Below are 22,943 nucleotides of genomic sequence, written 5' to 3'. Positions count from 1 at the left end.
GCAGTGTTGAAGGGCTCCAGGAACCCACCCGTGCTTCACACCAGCCAGTGAAACCCTATTCCTGGTGGGTGGAGTATTGCAGTTCCAATGCCAATATCCAAAAAATTGCTGCTTGTGAATGTTTCTGTGAACACAAGACATGAGCATGGTCAACAATAGCATTTTATCATGTGTGAAACATACCAAAGAATAAAATGCTGTGCGTGCCAGGTAAAGGGGTAGGCAGGCTTCCTGGCAGAGTTGCAAATGATCCGATTTGCCATTTAGAATTATTGACTCGTTGGTTCCCAGAATAACAAGGATTTTGATGCATTCTGCAGAGTGCATTTTTATGAAGCAAATCTTCCTTGCAGTATTGCATGTTCAGTAATGTCTCTCTCCCTTAACACAAAGCATTGACAAAGGTGTGTTCATGTAAAAATATGCTGTGCACTATTTCTTTGTGTCATGTTACTGTATGTTCATATGACATCTCCTAAACTAAATTAAATTACTTTCTGAGGACAGTATGAGGTTACTAAACCAGTTGTGTATACTGGATATTGACCTTAGTATATAACACTATAACAGTATATAACAGCTACTACTGTTATATATACTTAAATCTTGTTATGGTCACAGTTTGAATCTTCACAGCAAATGGTCCATGTATGCTGAAAATGACTATTTTGTGTAGTTTTCTAGTATTCTCTTGCTTATTTTTTGGCCAACCTGATCATGAGCCCCAAATTCCCAAATCATTTTGCCTCTTTTGAATCTTTTTTATCCCAAAACCAAAGAGGCCTATTCTACAGACTGCGTACCTGAAAACAATCAAATTTGTTTTGATATTGGATAGTACTCTTTGTAATTGCACTACCTTAAAGCTTTGTGAAAAAAACACAATCTAAGGTCCAATTATCTTTAAAATTGCATTTGAGGTTCAAATAAAATGACATGCATAGTACAATTTCCAAAGCTATTTCGATGTCAGATTCAGCGTCAGACAGTTCAATTAGTTAAATTGGCTGAATTATTCAAATTACAAATTACTTGGGAGGGTGATGTGGAACAGCAGTTTGAAGACCTATGCTCCCCAGTGTGGACTGGATCAGGACTTTGTAGGTTGTGGGTTTGACTAAATGGTGACACCATTATTGTGCTCATGTTGTTCTTAGTAGGCCCAACCCTGGTCCAGCTGCGAGATCTAAACCCAGAAACCAGACAAACGGTTTGAATCCAGGGTGGGACACTAACATGTTGTGTTTAGGAATATTTTGTATGAATGGCTAATATGCTCATCCCTCTAGACACCAGTAGCCTTGAAGCAAGTGGTATTTACAGCAATTAGGCTAATGGGATCCAAAATGAAGCACTAGATTACAAGCGCTTTAGCATTAGCCAATCAAACTGGCACATTTTGCACGGACTACATTAGATTCCTTCCTTTCTGCACCACACCCCTGTGGATAAGCAAGTGCGGAAATGTTCATCTCGCTGCAGTCAGACAGCAGAGCAGCATGTCCCGCATTTTATTTTTACTCATTTTTTACCACAGCGAAAAATGGCTTTCATGTCATTCATGCTGAAGATTAACCTCCAACCCCCTTGCAAGGAAATGTTCCACACAGATCAAACGACTTTATCAAGTGGTGCATTAAATCAAGGGGCCGGCTTTGGAAAATTAAAAAAGCAGGTTGAGGGGAGGGGGGAAGCTTCAGCTTGTGAGAGGGACTTCTCCCAACAACGGAACCAGAGCAGCAGCCTGGGCGTTTCCAGGGAGAGATGAGCTGTGCACATTTGTCACAAGTGGAAAAATCCCCACTTACTGCTAGCCTAACCTACAGACCACTGCAACAGACCATTAAAACAGCCCTGTATTAGAAGGCACTGTAACATATACAATGTGTATGCATGCATGTGCTTTAGCACACACACTCACACATGACACAGAGGACGATGACCCCAAAGATATATGATATATACCTCGACATAAAGAAAGCACATTTAAATTTGATTTTAACTTAAATTTAAGGGCAAGCGCACTAACTGTGGATGGTTTCATTCTGACCTGTCCTACTCTGACAAGTCGGAGTAATGATCCAAAGGGCATCCGTGAAACAAGCTCTCTTTTCAGAAACAAAAGCACAATGCAGAAGCAAGATGAACACATCAGCATTTCTGAGGTTCGAACAGCGGAGTGTAATTGCAGGTGATCTTTTGAAGTGGTCACATTTCAGGCTTGTATTAACCACATACTTTCCTTACGAAATCACATGTGCTCTTTGCTTTCTGATATCACGCTAAAACAAAACTCTCTTGCTACTGTCCATACGAGTCAAGCACTGGCCTATGACAATTGAAACGCAAACAGGATCCATTAATCTGAAGGTATGTTCGATAAAGCAGTGGCACCTAGCATGGTTTGTGTTTGGCAAATCTCTGATTCTGAAAGAACAGAGAGGGGCAGTGAGATTTCCCAAAACAACAAAACAGCAAAATAAATGCAGGGCCATTTGAAAGCGCTTATTGAGTCTGCAATAAAAACCTGGGGCTGCAAATTGGCACTCTGCTAGTGATATATTCTGCTTGAGTCAGCAGTCATGATGTGAGGGGGGCTTTCAATTGTTTTTTACTCTGAATGAGTTGGCGAGAAGGGTGATCACTGCTTAAGAGGATGTGCGCAACTAAGCCTGATAATCATTACCTATAGGATCCAATCTGTGTAGGTGGGGGCCAGGTGAGTCGTGTGGCTTTATTTGGGCTTCAGTGGGTTGTAGGGTTTAAGGACTGGGGATCACAGCCCAAAAGTTGCAAGTTTGATACCAAGATGGGACACTTCTCTGAGAAAGGTGCATACCCTTCCTTACCTCAGTAAATAGCCATTGTGTAAATAGAAAATGCATACTCTCTAGTCAACAACTATAGGCCAGTCTCCCTACTCCCATACATCTCTAAAGCTATAGAACGTGCTGTGTCTAACCAAATCTCCCTCTTCCTCACCATTAACAACTTATTGGATCCTAACCAATTTGGTTTCAAAGCCAATCACTCCACTGAAACTGCCCTCATTGCTGTAACTAACACACTGCAAGCTGCAAAAGCTGCCTCACTCTTCTGTCCTTATCCTCCTAGATCTGTCAGCTGCCTTCGACACAGTCAACCACCAGATCCTCCTGTCTGAGCTGCTGGCCCTGGGAATCACTGGAATGGCCCTGGAATGGTTCTCCTCCTACGTCAGCAGCCGCTCCTACCAGATCTCCTGGCAGGGCTCCACCTGTCTCACAGATAACTTGGGCTGGAGGAACAAACATCAGCTCAAGCTGAACATTGATAAGACTGAGATAGTCCATGTCCCAGCATTCATGGCCCCTCTGAGGAACCTCTCAGTTTGCGTGGACAACGCAAAGGTAATGGCAACCACAGCTGCCAAAAACCTAGGGGTAACTTTATGCAGCAACTTATCCTTCAAAGAGCATATTGCAGCCACAACCAGGATCTGCGGATTCCTGCTATTCACCATAAGGAAGATCAGGCTTTATCTCTCCGAATATTCAGCCCAAGTGGTGATCCAGACCCTCATCTTGTCATGTCTGGACTACTGCAACTCACTGCTTGCCGGCCTCCCGGCATACGTCATTCGACCGCTGCAGCTCATCCAGAACGCAGCAGCCCGATTGACGTTCAGTCTCCCCAAGCAGGCCCATGTGACACCTCTCTTTGAGTCCCTCCACTGGCTACCAGTTGCAGCAAGGATCAAGTTCAAGACCTTGCTACTAATCTTTAAGGGACTTAACAGATCAGCCCCCCAATACATACAGGAGATGATAAAATCTTACAAGCCTGCAAGAGTGCTGTGCTCTGCTACCTCAGGTCGCCTCCATGTCCCGAAATACAAGGGCAGCATCTCTCAAACCCACCTCTTCCCAGTACTGGCTCCACACTGGTGGAATGAGCTTCCTGTCAAGATTCGGACAGCTGACTCCCTGGATGCCTTCAAGAAAAACCTTAAAACTCTGTTCAAGCTGTAGCCTACCTTCACCCCTATGTATGTGTCTTTCCATCCTACCGATTGTTATGTATTATGTTTGTTATGTATTATTGTTAAAAAAAAAAATTCCACACTAGCCTAGCACTTAACTTTGTATCTTACTGACCTCTTGCAATACCTTATGATGTCTACTCTTAGCATGGTTATGTACTTATTTGTAAGCCACTCTGGGTAGGAGTGTCTGCTAAATGATGTAATGTAATACAAATACAAGCTATGGGGCGGCAGTTCAGCATAGTGGTAGGGAGCAGGATTTGTAACTGAAAGTTTGCCAGTTTGATTCCCCGCTGGGACATTGTGTACCCTGCTGCTGTACCCTTGGGCAAGGTACTTAATCCAGAGTTGCCTCTAAATATTCAGCTGTTTGAATGGATAACATGTAAAATTGTAACCTATGCAAGTCGCTCTGGATAAGAGAGTCTGTTAAATGCCAGCAATGTAAATCAAGATGCCTTCAGTAGATCCTCTGGAAAAAAAAATCTATGTAAGTCACACAGTGTAAGGGTGTCTGATAAGAACAAATGTTCTTGTTCTGGTGTAATGTTTAATGAGTTAAAATGGCTCCAAGCTCAAGTGCTCGAATGATCCACCAGACCAGAGGGCCAGTGCAATGGATGGAATCTTTAATTTTGTTAGAAGGTGCATTGATTGGCCCTTGAAAAATCAATTGGAGGTAACATGGCAAGGGGGAGAAGATGGCCTCTTAGTTCTAGGCTGGGCTGCCCCTACAGCAGCTCAAAACCTTGTCAGTGTGCACAGGCCAGTGGGGGGAGCTCTGTGGCGTCCAGGCTGAGTCCAAAACCAATCCCCCTGTGTGGAGATGAGGACACTGTGCTGTATGACGCACCGGTTCACCAGGACGGTTGTTGAAAATCGTCCAAACAGCAGGTCGCCTCTGCCAGAGATGTTAATGAGCTCTTAGTTGACCTTCCTAGCTAAATGAAGGTTAAATGAATGAATCATTTTACTTTCAAAGCATTTATTTTTTTAATATTACCAGAAAAATCAGATAACACCTACTAATAGTGCACAAATTTTAATAACATTCAGAGGTTTTTGGGGAGAGTCAATACAACATGAACAGTGACCAAAAAAGGAGCATGCGGAGTGGTACACAGCTGTCCACTGCAGGGAGCCATGAACAGCAATTCGCTCAGTAAGTTTTGTTCAAGCAGACATCCAGCCACTCACGAGTTCATATGTCCTGTAAAAAATAAACCAAACGAAAACCCAAAGCTTTATTCGTACTTAAAAAGTAATGTTCACTGCCTCCATACAAGCAAAGCTGTGACATCTTGCCACATGTGGCTTTACAGCAGTGATGGCAGTCAGTAAGCATGTTTGTTTTGAAGAAACGGACAGTAACTCCTAATTCCCAAAGGCTGCAAGCTCAAACACCTTAACAATCCATTTTCCCAGAGGTCCAGCGTGCCCCTGGTGAGCAAGAAGAATAAACATTGGTGCTCTAAAACCAAAGGTCTGAGAATGGATCCTCCCATCTCTGGATTCTACACTCATATACATTTCCATGGTTATCCCCATTCAAAACAGACACTTACAGATGATACTGCTGAACAAGTTCACTCTTTAAAAAAAAAAAAGTAGAAGGGTTCATCATTGTAACAGTGTGTGGCCATAAACTAATTACTTGGAATAAGTTGAGTATACAATGAGAAATGAATTATTTATACAAAAGGGCACATATTCTTTCATCATTGAAAATAATACAAAAGATACAACCGTGTTTAATCTCTCTCCTGAATTTGAAAACAGCTCTCTGAGGGTGAGTTTTTTTTTCCATAGATATGTTCAACAAGAAACATATCCGCACATCTTTAAACCTTTACGGTCCTCTGCAAGACCTTGATCAAGTTTGGTTTCCAATCACAATTCCTCACTGTGAGTCACTACTCCCACTACAGCTACGGTTAAACTCAGGTCTGAGATTTTTATGGCTATAATATCGCAAGCTACCATCATACATTTATAATGAAAGAAAAGGAAAAAAAACAAAACAAATAAGATCAAGGAAATAAAATACAGTCAGCAGTTATTTTATTTGCCTCTTTAATATCATTCTTGATCTTTTGTGTGTCGGGTTTTTTTTTTTTTTTATTTTATTCCACCCATTTTCCATGTACAATAGCGAAAACTCCATCTAGGAATGGAAATAAAATGTGTTTTATTTAAAAAGTTTTTTTTTTTTTTTTTTTTTTTAAACATTTCAACATAAAGATACTATACTATTGAAAAATATAGTTTTGGTATGTTTACTACATAACGTGGAAAAAAGCATGGAACACTCCATAGATGTCCTTGCCACATTCTCGCTCGCTTAAACTACCGGACCCCTAGCTAAGGCTTATGATTGCTATTCCAAACTGGAGAATTTTCCCAAAGGACCCAACAGAGTGTAGGGAAGCTGCTCCTGGCTGATGCAGCTCTGGAAGGGCCATGGTGAGTGATGGGAGGAGTGGGGAAGTGGGGTGGGATAGAGGGGTTGGGTTGGGCTCTGACAGACAGGAAACACGAGCTACCCCCCCCCCCCAAGGAAGTTCTCTCATGTTTCTTGATCCAACCTTGGAGAAGCCAAAGTGGTGAGTCCAGGCTCAGAACCTCAGGTGGGATTTGTGTTTCACCATGTACCTGCATGTCGAAAATACAGGGGCAAATCAGTTCACTGAGACAGCAAGCAGGACATGAAAAACGCCAAAAAGCCCTCTTTTGGTTGACGAGGGACAACAGTTTACCCTAAGAATCAGAAAGCCCTCATCTGCTGTCTTGCCTTAAGAATACCAGGAGCATACAGAGATTTCACAGCATAGCACATCCAGCATGCATACTGATAAGGCCTAGACTGTGCAGTGTGGACACTGTATGGCTGTATTGAATCTGGTGATTTGCTCTTTACCAGTGGAAAAATACTACTGCTAGCACAATAGCTAAACATCCACACACGAACACACAGGGGTATAGAGAGAGAGAAGGAGAGGGAAAGCGAGAAAGAGATAAAGAAAAAGAGAATGAGGGAGGGAGACAGGGGGAGAGAGAGGGAGAGAAAGCAGGAAAGCTCTAAAACTGTGCAGTTTTTATGTCTTATCTGTGCCTGTGCGCTCATCTTCATAATTTGTGATTAGATTTGCAATCTAATTTGTGATTTCCAGTAACAGCCCAGGCTGTGGGCGTCCCTGTCCTCAGGCTCACCTGTCCAGCGTCTCCCAGAAGCGCAGGAAGACGGGCCGGTCCAGGTGACGCTTGTGGTGGCTCAGCTCCAGCACAGTGACGTCCCACTTCTGCACATTGGGGTCTGTCTTGGCCTCGTCATACTTCAGGTGGAAGGCTCGGACTGCGGGGAGGAGAAAGAGCGAAACACAAATCCAGGTCAAGCCCACGCCCAGACTGTCTGTAGAGGGCTGCTAGCCACGGAACAAAAGGCTTCCTGGCCCGCTGAACAGCGCAACTCATTCTGCATAATGAATTTCCCCAATGCATAATGTTTTCCACAAACAGCATTACGTACAGCTATCCTTTCTCTTTGCTTTACTAACATGTTTTGACCAACAACTGATATAACGTTGGTGTAATCAAAGACCTTTGAAGAAGTTCAAAAGGTCAGAATGGAAAACTACCTCTCATTACCAAAGAAAAAAAAAGAAAAAAATACCCAACAAAAGTAAAATTGCTCCAGTGTTGCATAAGCTTTTCTGCAAGACATCAGCATGCATGCATGTCACAGTTGCCAGTAGGGTGGCTTGGCTGACTATGACACTGACACAAAGAAAACAGGCTTCAATGTTCCCACATGCTTTGTCTGGAAAACCAATACTCTGAATTAGGGCTGTGCGATATGACCAAAATCTCATATCCCGATATAGGTCATTTCATATCCCGATAACAATACAGATCACGATACAGCACATTTTCTGTAAATTCAATGAATAAATAGTTTATATAAAATGACCACATGGAAAGGCCTATTTCTTACTACATTTTTAATTATATACTTGACAAATAAAAGGTACTTACTCATATTTGATTATTTTTCTCCTTTTATTTAGAACCTTTGTGCAAATTTTCAATTAACCCTTTTGCACATACGGTCACACCGGTGTGATTAGCCGTTTAGCGCGAATGCTAAAACCGGTGCAATTAAAACACTAGATAGGAAAAATTCTAGATAATTTTAGCTTTGAAGAAACAGTGATTCAATGTTAAAATATAGCAAATGCTACCTGAAAACTATGAGAAGCTTAATAACAGTAATGAAAACACAACGAACCATGTAATGTAACACGCGCGCTACATAGCATAAAAATAAGTGTGAAAGGGTTAAGCATGTAACAAAATATAAAATATTAATGTATAAAATATAAAAAGGTAAACAGAAAACACTTTTCAACTATAGTTCTGTGTCACGTTCACTCTCCTTCATGCTTGTTTGTGTTGCCTTCATGCAAAATTCCTGCCTGCATCCCTGCCGTGTGGAAGAACGCAAAGCGTCGTCCAAATGAGGAAAAATATTGCTGTAAAGTGTGTGATTTGCGACACTACGAAATAAACGATAGAGCGTAATATAAAACAATAGACGTTTTTCTATCATCACACAATAGATATTGTCATATCGCACAGCCCTACTCTGAATATGCTCTGGCCAAACTGCCCCTGTGTCTAAGTGCACTTTTCAAGCACATCAAACACACAGGAACATTTTTCGGTCAAATTAAATTCCTCATGAGAGTTTGTTTACTTTTGCAAGGAACACTCCAACGGATGACTGAGGTGATCAGTTCTGTCGAGCTGGACCTTACTAGACTCACTTTTTGCAAAAATGTCCACAGGTGATCCATCAGGCAATAACCACGGCCAGCCCTTGAACTGCCAGGCAGGACCCTGCACGAACACCGCCACTACGCGATCCCTGTGGAAAAAAACAGCACAAATTTTCCAGGACTCAGAAAACACTGCATTGCATGTTTTCATATCAGACACCCTTATCCAGAGTGACTTTGCATATGTAACATTTTTACATAATCTAATGATACAGCTGGGTCTTTGCTCAAGTAATTCAGGTTAAGTGCCTTGTGCAAAGGTACAACAGGGGTGCCCCACTTGAGAACTGAACCTACAACTTTTGGTTTATGAGCCCTGCTCCTCCACTTCTGCACCACACTTAAATATTGCCATTTAATCCTTTCACATGTAAGTTCTAAAATATTTTCAGCTAAATACAATTTAAACACAGCGGAGGGATGAAGACAAATCGGTTTGTCTTCTTGTGTTAGCAAGACAGGCCTCCTCTACAACATCTGTGTACCACCAATGCGTCGAGGCCCAGCTTTGATCCGATTGGGCACAGGCGACAAATGAGCACAAATGCCATTTCAGCAAGTGCGTGCAGACTGACCATCCGCGAAGATGGACATTAAAGAATGCAAACTGTGTGACAGGTCAGACACCTACAATGCATTACATATACACTGAGCAGAACACAAGATATGAAGGGATATGCTTTTCTCCCCCTCCACAAAAGGTGCAGAGGCACTACAGCCCCTGACAGAGTCTGCACTGCAACACACATCAAACATAAATGCCTCTTCCAAACCTCCAACACAGCATTACCTCTTAACAGCATTTTTTTTACATTACATCTACTGGAATGTATCTAATTACATACTTACAATTTTCAAATATACTACACATAAAACTACTGTACAAAAATTGTTTTATTCAGCTTGACTGTGCCTGGGTGTAGAGTTTTATCTCTGTAAATATTGTTTCAGTGCCAGCATTGTGTGAATCATGCATTCCCACAGATTCCAGCACACTGCTCCGTCGTCTCAAGGAGAGCCATGATTATAATGATGATAATTCTAAATGCATCCACTCTAACTCCTGTGTTTCTGAGGGTGCTGCATTGCTTTTTCCTCTGAACGCTATCAATGTTCTGATGCTGAGGTGCCACGCAACTGAGAAAATCGGCACTTTCACTTTAAAGTGTCATGAGAACAGTGTGAAACAACAGCAGAAGACAGCAGTTCCACCTGGGCATTTAAGCGTTTTCCCCTCCATTTTTCATGGGCGTACTTGGAAATACTACCCAAAGAACACTTTTTCTGGGCAGACACATGCAGGTGGGAGGTGTGAAAATGGAATGGGCAGTGAGCGGTGTTAAGCCCCAGAGGGCACATCTGCACCCCGTTAATACGTGAGCAGTGAGGGTGTTACGGCTTCTTTAATTATCATCAAGGGAAAAGCTCCATGTGCTTTTCAGCATGAGGACTCAGATACAAGGCTTTTTATTTATTTATGACCCCGCACACTCCTGCATTCTTATCACTTCTGTCCTCCAGACTAATGAATGAGCACAAATGTGGATAATATTATGTACTGCACAGAATTTTACTGATAAATTTAGTCAAAAAAAGTGAGATGGGGGAAAATAAAACATCGGGAATACAACAGCACAACATGAACACAAACATCTGGCCACTCACAAGGAGACATGCAAGTGCATTACAGTAGAACAATGGTAGTAAACGCAACCATCTCCAAACACACAAAGACATGGTCCCTCAGCGCAGGGGAGAGGGGCTGATGGGACAGGAGGTGGGGCCTGGTACGCAAAGGGATTGGTAAGGCAAGGAGCAGGGCTGGTAGGGTAATGGACGGGGCTAACCAGACGGAGGGGCTTGCATGCCAGTTTCACTTACCAATCCTGTGGGGCCAGCTTGAGGGGCTGGTCAATGACTCTGTAAGGCACCGTCACACTCAGCGTTGTCCCGCCTGGCTGGATCTGGTCCTTCCGCCTCTGGAGCAGGACCTCATTGTCCCTCTGGATCCCCTGTTTCTTCTTCTCCTCTGATGTCACAAACCTTTAAGGGGTGGAAGAGGGTTTCAGTGAGTGCCTTCGGAAATGGAGACAAAAGCCAACCCCCCAGACACCACCATGGCGATGACACCCAGGAGATACACATACAACACTTCATCAAAGGCTTCAATTCCATGCCGCATGTTAAAGAAGCCCTCTGTTCAGGAAAATCAACATCTGTCTCTCCTTAAGAGCGTAACTGGTGCACTCGGCACTCAGCATTATGCGTAGTGGCTAGGGGGCTGGTTTCCATCCCACTCTGTGCAGCCTGTCATGTGACTTTGTGAGACTGTCTGGGGGGGAAAAAATTGATTTCTCAAAGGCTCTGTCATGCAACACCTGCTGCACCAAACAATAAATGCCACACTGAAAGATGTAACATGAGCATATTTTCCCACCTGCTCAAGACCAGACCTGACCATTTGCGTAAAACTTGAACACCTTGGTGGTGCCCTGTTGTGCACCTCCTTAATGGCATGAACATTAGGAACAACAGTGGTACAGTATCACTGTAATGGAAAGTCAGGAAGTGCTTTCACACACTGCTGAAAAAGGGGGTATGTCGTGGTGGCCAATGCCCTTGATGTTGCCATCAGAGGCACCGGCTCCAGAGCCAGAGCTGGGCCACAGGTAAACGAGAAGCAGATATGCAAATGAATGACAAAGAACATCATTTGGTTGTTAAACAAATAAGCAAACCGTCCTATGTGAATGGAGTCATGGACATAAACTGTGGTGACAGATAGAAAGGCAAATGTCAGGAACGGCTGAGTGACACTGCTAACCGCCACTGGCTATGAGCAGTGATGCTGAGACTCCCCTGCACCAGTAGCTGCCAATATGGCTAAGACGTATGAGCATGCCCCTGAAAATTTTATACTTTTACAAAACGGCAGGTTGGATTCTCTTACACATAAAATCGATCCCGGGGCCCATGAACCAAATCAGGTATTCACCTCTTCACCACCTTGTGAACGGACATGCCTCTTAGTAACTACAGGCACAGGTTGCGCTACATATGGAAAAATATGTCCAAAAATGAAGATTCATTTCATTTTAAAATACAAGAATCCACAGAATAACATGGTGAACACATTTCCTGCTTAAATAAAACGTGTGCTTACGTGTGCTGTGTACTAAAACACATCTAAACTGACAGTAGTGTCATAACCTCAACTTTGTAAACCAGCAATCACAATAAGGACAGAGAAATTTAATACAACTGTTTTGGGATACACTGGAGCCATTTATTTTGGTATACTATTTTTTTGCATTGAAATTTTCAGTGTTTTTTCAATAGCCCAACATCAACGCCCCCCTTGGAGATAACGAAGCTCTGGATCATTGCATCAGAAATTAAGCTCTTTGTGTCTGTTGCATTCTGGGAGACACTGCAGATGTCATTTTAACTAAACTGGCTAGGATAAGGCTGTGAGTGGCTGCATGCTGTGCCATGCAGGTGAACAGCCAACTTATTTTCATAGTGAAAATGCATCTTTATTGAATTTAGCCCAGAAGAATTAGGCTTAGGGATCCAAGTCCCTACTTAGCAAGTCCCCTCTACTGCTGACAAAACAAACAAGAAGTGAACGTCTCTCCCACCTACCGATATGAAGGGATTCAGGAAGTCCTGCCCCCCTTCCCACCCCTATCCCCCAAGCGTGTTGACACTGGGGTACTGCAGTTTATTTTCAAAGCTGGAAAAATCTCCACCCTTCAATTCTGCAGATAAGAAACATCATAAACTTCCCATGATGACCACCTCCTCTGAAAACAAGCCCCACCCTCCCTGGTCTGTGACACACAGCTCTGATGGAGCAACAGTCAGACCGGTCGGCCTCCCCACGACAGGAGTGTTACCGACGCTATTTGGTCACGTGCTGGCCACAGAGGCACCTGCCATTGGAGCACATGGGGAGAGTGAATGGCTCAAGTGGATTTGTTACAATACAGTTAACTAGAGCGCAGTGACATGTTTTGTAGGCTCACTGTTTGTCCCGGATGGACAACAAACATGTTGTATGAACTCCACAAACACTTCCTGGAGTTCACAGTAAATGGGAGCATTCTCGCTAAAACTTGGGAAAATAGCTCGCAGTCACAGCTTGTGGAAAAGCCACAGAACCAATCAGTGTGCCCTGCAGGGCAACAGAACAGATTTCACAGAAGCAGCACGATAAACCGCCCTGTCCTGGTTAGCCACGTCTGTTTCTAATCAAAATGCAGATGCAACAACTGAGTATTTTGAAACAATATTTGTTGATGTACGGTTCAACAAAACTGAAAATATATTGAAACCTCTATTTGTGTTGCTCATTACAGTGAACTTTCGTAACCTTCTGGACTTTGTAAAGTCGTAAAGGACATCATCATCATTGCAACAATTGCTCTCTTTTCCAGGGCCGACGCCCTCATAAACAGCCAAGGAAGATGCAACAACTCATTTGCAAGTCTCCCCCCCTTTTTTAATGACTGCCTATTTTGGAAGGATGTTTAGAACAAACAGTAAGTGCCATTCCTCTGAGATGCGAAGATTGGCTGCCAGCACAGGAGGTGTCGCTTTCCACACCTGCGCTTGACGTTCCTTTTTACTGCTGTCAGTTAACCTGTTAGAAATGGCTGGCGGAGCGGTCGCTTCAACGGGGGCCCAGGAGGGCAAAAATGTGGGGAGCAGGGGTTGGACAGGCACCCACGCCACTTCCTGGAGCACCACTTAGAAAAACGTACTTCAGAAAATGTGTTCCTTCCACCCTCTAATTTATTAATACAGCATACCGTGTGTACTAACTTCAAAGCCCATTCCCTTTCAAGCCCCCCCACTAATTATAAAAGCTCGCTGTCAGCTCACAGGAAAGCTAAGGACTCCTCATCAGAAAGAGTCTCTGAAGGCTGCTGCTTTTTTTTTGCATGCCAGTTAGATACAAATTAGGCCTCCTGTTGCCACGCTAACTGCTCAAGCTTCTGTGGAAAGCGGACCCTGCAAAAGGTATCAGGAATAAAAAAGCATCCTATATTCTACCAGACACAGGATGCCCCCCCACCCCCATCAAAAATAAATAAATCACATAACAGGAAAGACCAAGAGCCATAAAACTCGGCAGCAAAGGCAGCAAAGTCATACCTTTATTTACCCAGCTGGATCTTTACTGAAGAAATTATGGGTTATGTACCTTGCTCAAGAGTGCAACATCAGTGCCCCAGTGGGGAATCAAACCAGCAACCTTTTGATTATGAGCCTTGTTCCTCACCACTACGCCACACTGTTGCCCACATAAATGTATTGTTATTTTAACTGCAGATTTACATTAGATTACATGACTGTCATTTAGCTCATGGTTTGATCCAGGAAAGCTTACATAGGTTACAATTTTATCCATCTATACTGCTGGATATTTATTGAGACAATTGCGGGACAAGTATCATGCCCGAAGGTACAACAACAGTGCCCCAGCAGAGAATCAAACCAACAACCTTTTGGTTATGAGGCCAGCTTCTTCCTACTATGCCACACTGCTGCCTGTTTATGAAAGTCCACACTGAGGGAGGGCGGGGTGTGCTCCCAAGAACTGGTCGCTTAAACAGCGAAACAGAGTGGGTTAAAAATCACTCAGCCTGCTTCCTGAGTAATGCTCAAAAATTGCCACATCTCTGGCTGTCAAATGCAGCAGTCCCTTTGATCTCCCCACTTTGACCAGCACGGATCCTTTTGCCTATCCAGCCATAGGACCTCCCATTCTTAAAACCTCAAAATACCTTTTCCTCTGCCTTTTCCTACCTTTTCTTCTTCCTAATGTAAATCTCTTTCTTAACACGGGATCAAATTTCACACTCAAACGTATCCAATCAGTTTTAACCAAATATAATTTCTGTTCTGCGCTCATTGTCTGCACACTGTGTGCAATTAAAATAAAATAGCTCCATACCAAAATAATTGAACAGTAAATGGAGGAAATTACAAAAAAAAAAATAGTCATCTACTTTCAATGGGAAGGAAACATTTATTTATCTCCTCTGAACAAGACTCAGCCACAGCTCAATATCATAAATGCTATGCCTTTAAAAACAGGTCCCTTTCCACTTGGAAAAAAATATTACAGTAAAATAACAATTCATCATTCATTCATTCGATATTCATCTGAATTATGAATGATACCACTTAGTGTTGCATTTTGTGTGACATGTCCAAGCACCGTGTTTCTGTGTAATTGCGCTAAAGTGGTGCCTTTTATACACCACAGCTGTACCTCCAAAGGCATGTTGAAATATTTTCCAGGATTCCACTCAACTGCCTCTTACTTGGGGTGAGTGAATAACTTTTAGTTTTTCTCAGTTTTTTCCGTTTTGATTCTGTCTGGTAAACCTCTGCACAACGCTTTGTGACAACATTGCATGTAAAATGTGCTATAATAAATAAATATTGTTGTTCCAATATTTGATTCAAAAAGGTTGCACTGAATTTAAAGACATGCAAATTATACGCATTAGAACTATTTATGATAATTGGTGTCTGGAAACAGTCTTCCTCCTGCTGGTATTCTGTCAACCTCTGTGTGTGATCTTTTCACAATGAACTAACAGCCAATATAGAACTGGTCAACTGGAAGTCCCAGGATAGAAAATAAACCATAAAACATAAAAAAGGAATGCAATCAGAAGCGTACAAAACAGTGGTGCTATTCAGAAACCTGAATCTACAATATGGATGCACACAACCCAAACACAACCCGAGCAAGGAGGCTGCACCCAAAAGCTGGATTTAGCTTAACTCCCAAACCTGGATCAACTTTTCACCCACAGACAAACTCTTCCATCATTGCCTGGTTATGAAAACACTCAAGAGATTTGTGGCTGTGTTTTGAGCAGCCAGTTAACGTTTAGTTTTCCAAGTAACACTGACAAACAAAAACTAGCCAACACAGCTGCTAAAAAACACTGTGTTCTGGTTTTCTAAAATATACAGAGCTGCTTATTTTTAGAAAACCATCCTGTCTGTTTAAAAATCTGTTTACATTCCGTTTTAGGTCAATACTCTGTTTGTGTAGTGTCTTGACATACAGAGCCTTGAGAAATTGAATTGGTTTTTTGATATGTTTTAAAAAATTATATACTGAGTCAAAGTCCCCAGGGGGTTCCCAAGACATACTGAAAAACAGATGGTAAAATGGCCAGTTAAATTTTGCAGGCTAACGTGAGGAAACTTCCAACTGGCACAACATTCACAAGGGACCTCTCAAACCCAGGTGGGTTAAAAAACAAAAAAGCCAATACATAATTTGGAGACCTTGGGAGAACTCTGTGCAAATGGCACTTTTGAGAGAACCATCGTTATGGTTTGGGGTGATCAAATTAGAGAAAAACGGGTTTGCACACGTTTGCCAAACCACATTGGCACAGCTGGGATGAGTCACAGTCACAGGGCAAGGAGTTGAGACTCATACAATCTGTACCTTAAAAAATATTATTCATACCGAATTATTGATTACACAAACACAAAAATAATAATTTATATAAACATACATTATCCCTTTTCTTCTACTGAAAGAAAATAAAACAGAGAATGTGGAGCATAACATAGATGGTGTTGGGTGGGGTGGGGGTTTTGTCTCAACAGTGCAGGAACATCACGAGTGTTCACAGTGCAACGAACCTAATTTTTCCAAACTGGCCTTCGGGGCCTTTTTAATATCTGCAGCCACTCCCGCCCGCGCTTCATCTGCACGGTGAGCACGGCGCTGCCTCACTGTGATTTATGGCTCCAATAAAACATTACGATGGCAATTACTCCTCTGACGGGTATGTGTCTCCGTTGCGCACACAACAGCTGTAATCTACCATTAAGGGCACGGCCATCTTACATAAACACACCAATACAGTAGTAATAGAGTAGTTCTGTGATGCAGCAAGTGCCGCGCGCAGCTCTTTCAATGTAATGCTCAAAAATGCACCATCAAAACATTGTAAATCTGCACTGTGTGCTTTTTTGTGACAGTACCTGAGCTATACAGTACACCTGCACAGTATATTAATGAAAATGCTTGTGATAATACTTGAGCTATTCAGTATACCCACAATATATTAATTTAATAAATGGTGAGACCACGATCACATACAGATTTAGCAACAAAGCACTATAGATCATTGCAAACGGAGCAAAACAGAAACAATTAAACTGCCTGGATCCCCCACCTTTGTGCTGTAACTAGTATTAGTTCAGATCTGTCTGTGTCGAGCTGTGCAACAGTTCACTCAATCTACAGTGAAACTGAAGGCTCCCACGTTAACGTTTAAAACCATGTTTAATTGTCCTTTCAGCCCTTCTTAGAAAGAGGACATCTGCTGTGCATTGGACAAGGTGGGTTTGTCCAAATTTAATTTCGCCTCAAGTGCAGCAGTTAAAAGCATGCTTACTGAGACATGCAGTAGGACTGTTGAACAGCATCTGGATGTATGGTTATGCCGTATTGGCTGTCTAACTGGTAGCCTTCTTATGGACAGAAGAACAATGCACATTTTTTGGCAACAATAAATTGCATTTGAAATCTCATAACAAACCCCAAGATCCATTTTCCTACCTTTACGTCTCTGTGGACTGGACAGCCTGTCTGTGCATGCTGGGATGTGGAGGCAGAGAGGAGTGATGCTGCAGTGCTTAAAGGGGTCAATGTCTGTTTCAACTAAAATCCCAGGGAATGATAACAGCCCAGTTAAATGGCTAAACACGTCTAGAACAGCCAACTGAAACATGCTTGCACCCCATCCCGAACAACCATGGAAGAGTGGTAAGGTATCCACCCTGTATTTCTACACATACAGGAATTCTGTAACTGCATATTGGAATAAAAGTGTTCAACCTTTATACTGGTTCATTGGTCACATATACAGCTACATGTAAGTATGGTAGTTGTAGCTTGTTTGTACAGGGGAATGAGACCTGAATGAGGCAATGCTTACATATGCGTACCACATCCAAGCATAGCCAGATTCTGGGTCAAACGTTTGAAATAATTGTCTTCTTTTGCTCCCAGGAGCCTTAAAATTAGTTTTGATAACTGCCTGAGTGTATTCCACAACACCACAGCAACATCTGTTTAAAGGGGATATTCAAGGAGCCCCTCTAAAGTAATAAAAATGGTCCACTGAGGGAGACAGCTACCATGTTGATTAGGTGACGTGATAATGAATCCAGACTGTGCTAATCGTGGGGATAATTAAACATTTACTGTACAAAACATGTCTGTAGACGGACTCCCTGAAAGCAAATATAACTGGGAAGGAAAAAATGTGATGGGCCAAAGCATTTGGGAAACATACATAAGAAAATAGATCTATTAGGAGCATTAACTTCTGAGGCTGCTGCTGTTGCTGGAGCTAATGTGTGCTGAAATTATGTATCCACGCTTCTCTGAAAGACCATGTCTCATTTCCCTGGCACATGGCTGGACAGAAAGAGGAGAAATGACCCGTTTCTGGAGGGTGACTCACATGGTGCATCAGTGGAGCACTCTGCCACCCAAAAAAGGGGCGACTACACAACTGGGGGCACAATGCCACCACCGTGAGGAAAACGAGGTAAATGTGGGATTTTTTTTGGGTGGGGGCAGCATTCAGCTAGAAGTCAAAGGCATTCAGCTAACATAAAATGAAGAAAAAAAAATGAAACAAAAAACAATAACAAGATGGCCTTATTTTCCACATTTACATAAGCTTCTGGAATTCTGGATCTGTCCACTAATATTCTCTACATATTAACATGACAGTAACACCGTTTTGTGAGACAGGTCCACACCATGTGCATTCTCTAGCCGGACCACCACTTAACACAGACCTTCAGCACAAATAAGGCACGGCGGCCATACAGCGTTTCTCTTCTATTGGTATTTTGTCCATATGAATATCACTGGTAGCCCAAAATAAATACACACACACACACACAAAAATATTTTTACACTATCAATACACAGAGATACCCAGAGAGATGGTAAAAACATCTGTTGAACCATCACAGCCTCTTTACCATTAATGTCCATTTCATCAGAAATAAATAACTGTAACACAGGTACACAGACTCACACACAAATTCTATACACTCAAAAAGCACATTTTATACAGCAGCATGATGGAAAGCCCTTCCTAAATGCCTTAATTCTGGACTCCCCCGTCAGTGTTTTTTTCATATTTATGTAGATCATATACTGTGAAAGTGGGCAGGGGGTCAATGGAGCCAGCAGGGGGCGCTGGCTGTTTCAGCACGATGTTCTGTTGTGTAGAGCGCACACAGTTTTTTCTAATGATACAATTATTTACCAGCAGCCAATCGCTCTTCAGCTGCAGCAAGAGGGGAAAGAGACTCATGTGCCTGACAAATACTTGTGGCTGAGTAAAAAAGCACTGTGGTATGACCTGTGGAGTGAGGTCCCACTACGGCTTGTTCATTTGAATTGGAAAAAAAAAATAAACATAATAATTATGAAATTATCTGTGGCTGAGGCACTCAAACTCTATATAACAAACATGCACACACGCACACGTGCACACATACGCGCACGCACACGCGCACAAACATTCACGCGTGCACTCACGTGTGCACACAGCCAGGGAGGAATACCTGAATGCACACATTAAAAAGAAATAACTCTCATCAGGGAGTGTGTGGAATTATGTGTCATAGGATTTATCTCAGTTTCTGAAGAGGGAAAACTAATGTGTCAATGACCCATCCATGAAGCAGGAGGAGATTGCATTATCTGGGTCAGACATTTCAACTGCACACTGTCAAATAGCGTTTTAACTGCGTGCAGTCATATGGCATTTCAAAATGGACCAAACCGGACTGGCATGGAAACGCTTCAACGGGGTTAATGATAAACAACAATGTACACAGACACTGGAAAAAACAATTACATAATTCAAGCATTTTTTCCAGTGTTTCATAACATGTTCCAATTTTCCAATTTGGGGGGCAGGTTTTACATAAAGTACTCTGTGATGGTACACAGTAGGGATGGTAAGATTCACCGATAGAAAGTGAAGATACTGTATGTCACACCGTGTTGCATGTTGGGACGGGGGCGCCATCTTGTGAGGAACGCGCTCTGTTTACTTGTGCCTGCTACAGTGGTTACCTGCATACCTTTTGTTTTGTTTGGCTAAAAAGTTGTTTAAAACATTCAAATCTGATGGAGAAGGGAAGAGATGGAGAAGGGGAAAGAGAAAGAAAAGGGACCCTACCGGGAGATATTAAATCGCAATACCAAGCAATGGTATTTATCGTTATTAGTTTGTCCAAATAACATAGATCCATATACCTTGGTAGCCCAAGACTGGATTACGTACCCCGATGCACTACCTCCACTCACATACCCGGATATTGTAAATTATCTCGTTTTTGGACTGAGTGCATATACTTTGGTTGAGTTTATAAGTTATAAATACCTAGAAGCTCATGAACAGTTTTGCAGTGGCTGGGTGCAAGATCTGCTAATTCACAAGCCGGCAAACTGCGAGAGCACAGTCATACTCGCAAACGTAAAGTGGCACTCCTCTTTTTGGCCCAATTATTAAACCAAACAAAATACAAAACTATGAAAACATTCAGCAATGTGATTGTTTTATTGAGTCATAGGCAGTTTGTTTGATCAGTCGCATTATTAATAAAAAAGATTTGCTATAATCTCGGACCTCCTTCTTACTGCAGCTACCCATGCCATCCAACATCTTGTTGTCACCTCCTCAACCTGCTTCCCTTCGTGTTTTTTCCACGTAGGAAAGGCGAAAAAAACTTATTCCATTGTCCAGTTTCTCTGTGAACGATGGTGTGACCTATTATGGCAGTTCTTGATGCAGCAGCATTGACCTACCAGGGCAAAGTTTTTCAGAATCATGACAGAAAATCAAAACAAAGCCTCCAAATCACAAACAGAAAGGGAGCGGGATCCTCACAAGAAGGCGCATAAACAAAATTCAACACGGCATGACGTCAACTTCGCATTCTCTATTAGCATCGGTGCACCAGCATAAAAGTTCACGATGCGATTGTCCCAATTAAAAAAGTGTGCAAGTGTGCACAATTTGGGATGAACTCGGGATGCATTGTTTCTAACATTTTAGCATCGGTAAAATCCGATTTATTTACATATAGTTATTAGTAGAGGCCCTATGCCTTTATTATTTGGAAGTGTGACCAATAATTTGTGACCAATAATTTTATATTTAGATTGATTCCTCCTCTCTAAACTGTTTCTCAAGCGTGCCCTCTCATCTCCACTGCTGTCAGTGGCCAATTCTCGTCAAGTCTCTTGGCCAAGTCTCACGCGAGTTGGAGACGTGTCCGGGTGAGTCACAGATTATCATGGAGGAGGAAGAGCTGCACGTTCCACCGAATTGCTACAAATCAAATGTTTGGCGACACTTCGGATTTTTCAAGAGAGACGGACAATTTTACAAGACGCATGTAATTGGCAAAATATGCCGTGCCGCTATAAAGTACACAGGCTGCACTGTCTGCTTAAGAAGAACCAAAGAAAATCACCATATCTGTACCATATTGAATTGCATTGCATCATATTCTTTTGCTTTGCATCGTATTGCGTTGGATCGCATTGTGTTGAATCAAATCATGCAGAATCGCACTGCATCGCAATAGGGGTGAATCATTTCGTATTGCATTAGTAGTTTCTTCATATGTATCTTTAACGTATTGGATCGTTGGCAATGCAATGAGATGTGTATCGCATCAGTCTCAGTGATGGAGATGCACATCCCTAGTACACAAACACCCGGGAACTGACAAAACAAACAAGTGTCTCTCAGCAAGCTATTTCACTGGTGGGTGTGACACACAAGCAGCTCCACTGTCTCTCTACAGACAGCGATGTAACGTGAATAAAGACAGTAGCTTCTGTGAGACAGTAGCTTCTTTCATGTCTACTTTTAGCACACTTAGAAACATACCATCACTTTACATCTCTGCCCACACAAACATATCATTCACCTTTGACATGTCCAGATACTTACTTCAAGTCTTGCAACAGATCTTTTGCATTTAGCATGGTGATTAATGAAGTTGTGGCGGCGGGAATGATGACAATAGGGGTTCGGGATCCTTTGAAGAGAGAGAGAGACAGAGGGGGAGGGGAAATGAATGTATTCCTTTGTATTTTTGCATTCAGTTCCAGTGCTAATGCTGAATTCAACCCCATGTCCTGAACTACAAGGCTTTAAAAATTGATTAATGTATTCTCTTTGAAGACCTGTCTAAGCAGGGCCATTTGTGCCCAGATCTACTTTTAGAAGACAAGCCTCTCCTTCCAGCTTGGATAGCAAACGAATACAAAGGCTGTGCAGTTTACATGCTGGTCTCAGCCATGTGGCTTATTGGCACTGCTAAATCAATGCGCTTGGTCAGTTTATACAAGCTTGACAGCCTGCATTAGAGGCTTCAAATGCAGCCATACTGGCCAAATATCAAATGTACTCCTTTCAGTCCATCGTCATCTGAGAGCGTTTTATAACCACTGCAGCCCACTTAAAGAAAAAAATGGCTTGTTGACCGCATATATTAGTATTACAAATCCAAATCTCATAGAAGCATCATGGGCTAGCAGAAGGGGGGGGTGTATGAGTAACCAGAATGTGCCATCAGGCATGCTCTTTAAAAAGGATTACATGTTAACCTAGAAAGTGGGCCAGGTTCTATGGTTGTGACTGTCTCTTTGCAACGAAATGAAATGATCCTCAAATTTTGGAGAAAACAGAGGTTGCTGAATCACGCAAGACTTTTAAAGCTACACCTGCCCATTCGTTTGGCTCCAACTTCTGTCAGTTACTGTTCTGGGAACTTTATGAGAACTTTAGGTAAGCAGCCTCCTTTATCAGAAGTCATTTTGTGTGAAAAATTATTTTATTTTGGCCAAATTGGCTATAAAGTCCACAGCACTCACATTATTTGTGTACATATTTGATCGGCACAGAACAGTGCTAAGCCTGTAAGCTTGCGGTTCCTGCTCTCCCACAACAGGCAACTAAAAGCTATTCTCTGTAGTGTAG

The 22,943-nt window shown here is 42.4% G+C and overlaps 1 protein-coding gene across 2 annotated transcripts in view; it reads right to left on the bottom strand.

The window, feature by feature from the left end:
- Positions 1-5,064: 5,064 nt before the first annotated feature.
- Positions 5,065-22,943, bottom strand: part of cdc73 (cell division cycle 73, Paf1/RNA polymerase II complex component, homolog (S. cerevisiae)) — a 71,363-nt gene continuing 53,484 nt past the window's right edge. For both annotated transcript variants that reach the window (XM_036553831.1, XM_036553830.1), the window contains exons 13-17: positions 21,912-21,999; positions 10,741-10,902; positions 8,848-8,948; positions 7,235-7,376; positions 5,065-6,676 (exon numbers count right to left, since the gene is read on the bottom strand). In XM_036553831.1, the coding sequence (XP_036409724.1) occupies positions 6,640-6,676; positions 7,235-7,376; positions 8,848-8,948; positions 10,741-10,902; positions 21,912-21,999 (530 nt within the window). In that variant the 3' untranslated portion in view covers positions 5,065-6,639. The remainder of the gene's footprint in view (positions 6,677-7,234; positions 7,377-8,847; positions 8,949-10,740; positions 10,903-21,911; positions 22,000-22,943) is intronic.

The sequence above is a fragment of the Megalops cyprinoides genome, chromosome 20 (assembly GCF_013368585.1).
Source record: "Megalops cyprinoides isolate fMegCyp1 chromosome 20, fMegCyp1.pri, whole genome shotgun sequence".
NCBI lineage: Eukaryota > Metazoa > Chordata > Actinopteri > Elopiformes > Megalopidae > Megalops > Megalops cyprinoides.
Note: the sequence above shows the minus strand (reverse complement) of the source record. Positions and strands in the feature narration are given on the sequence as shown.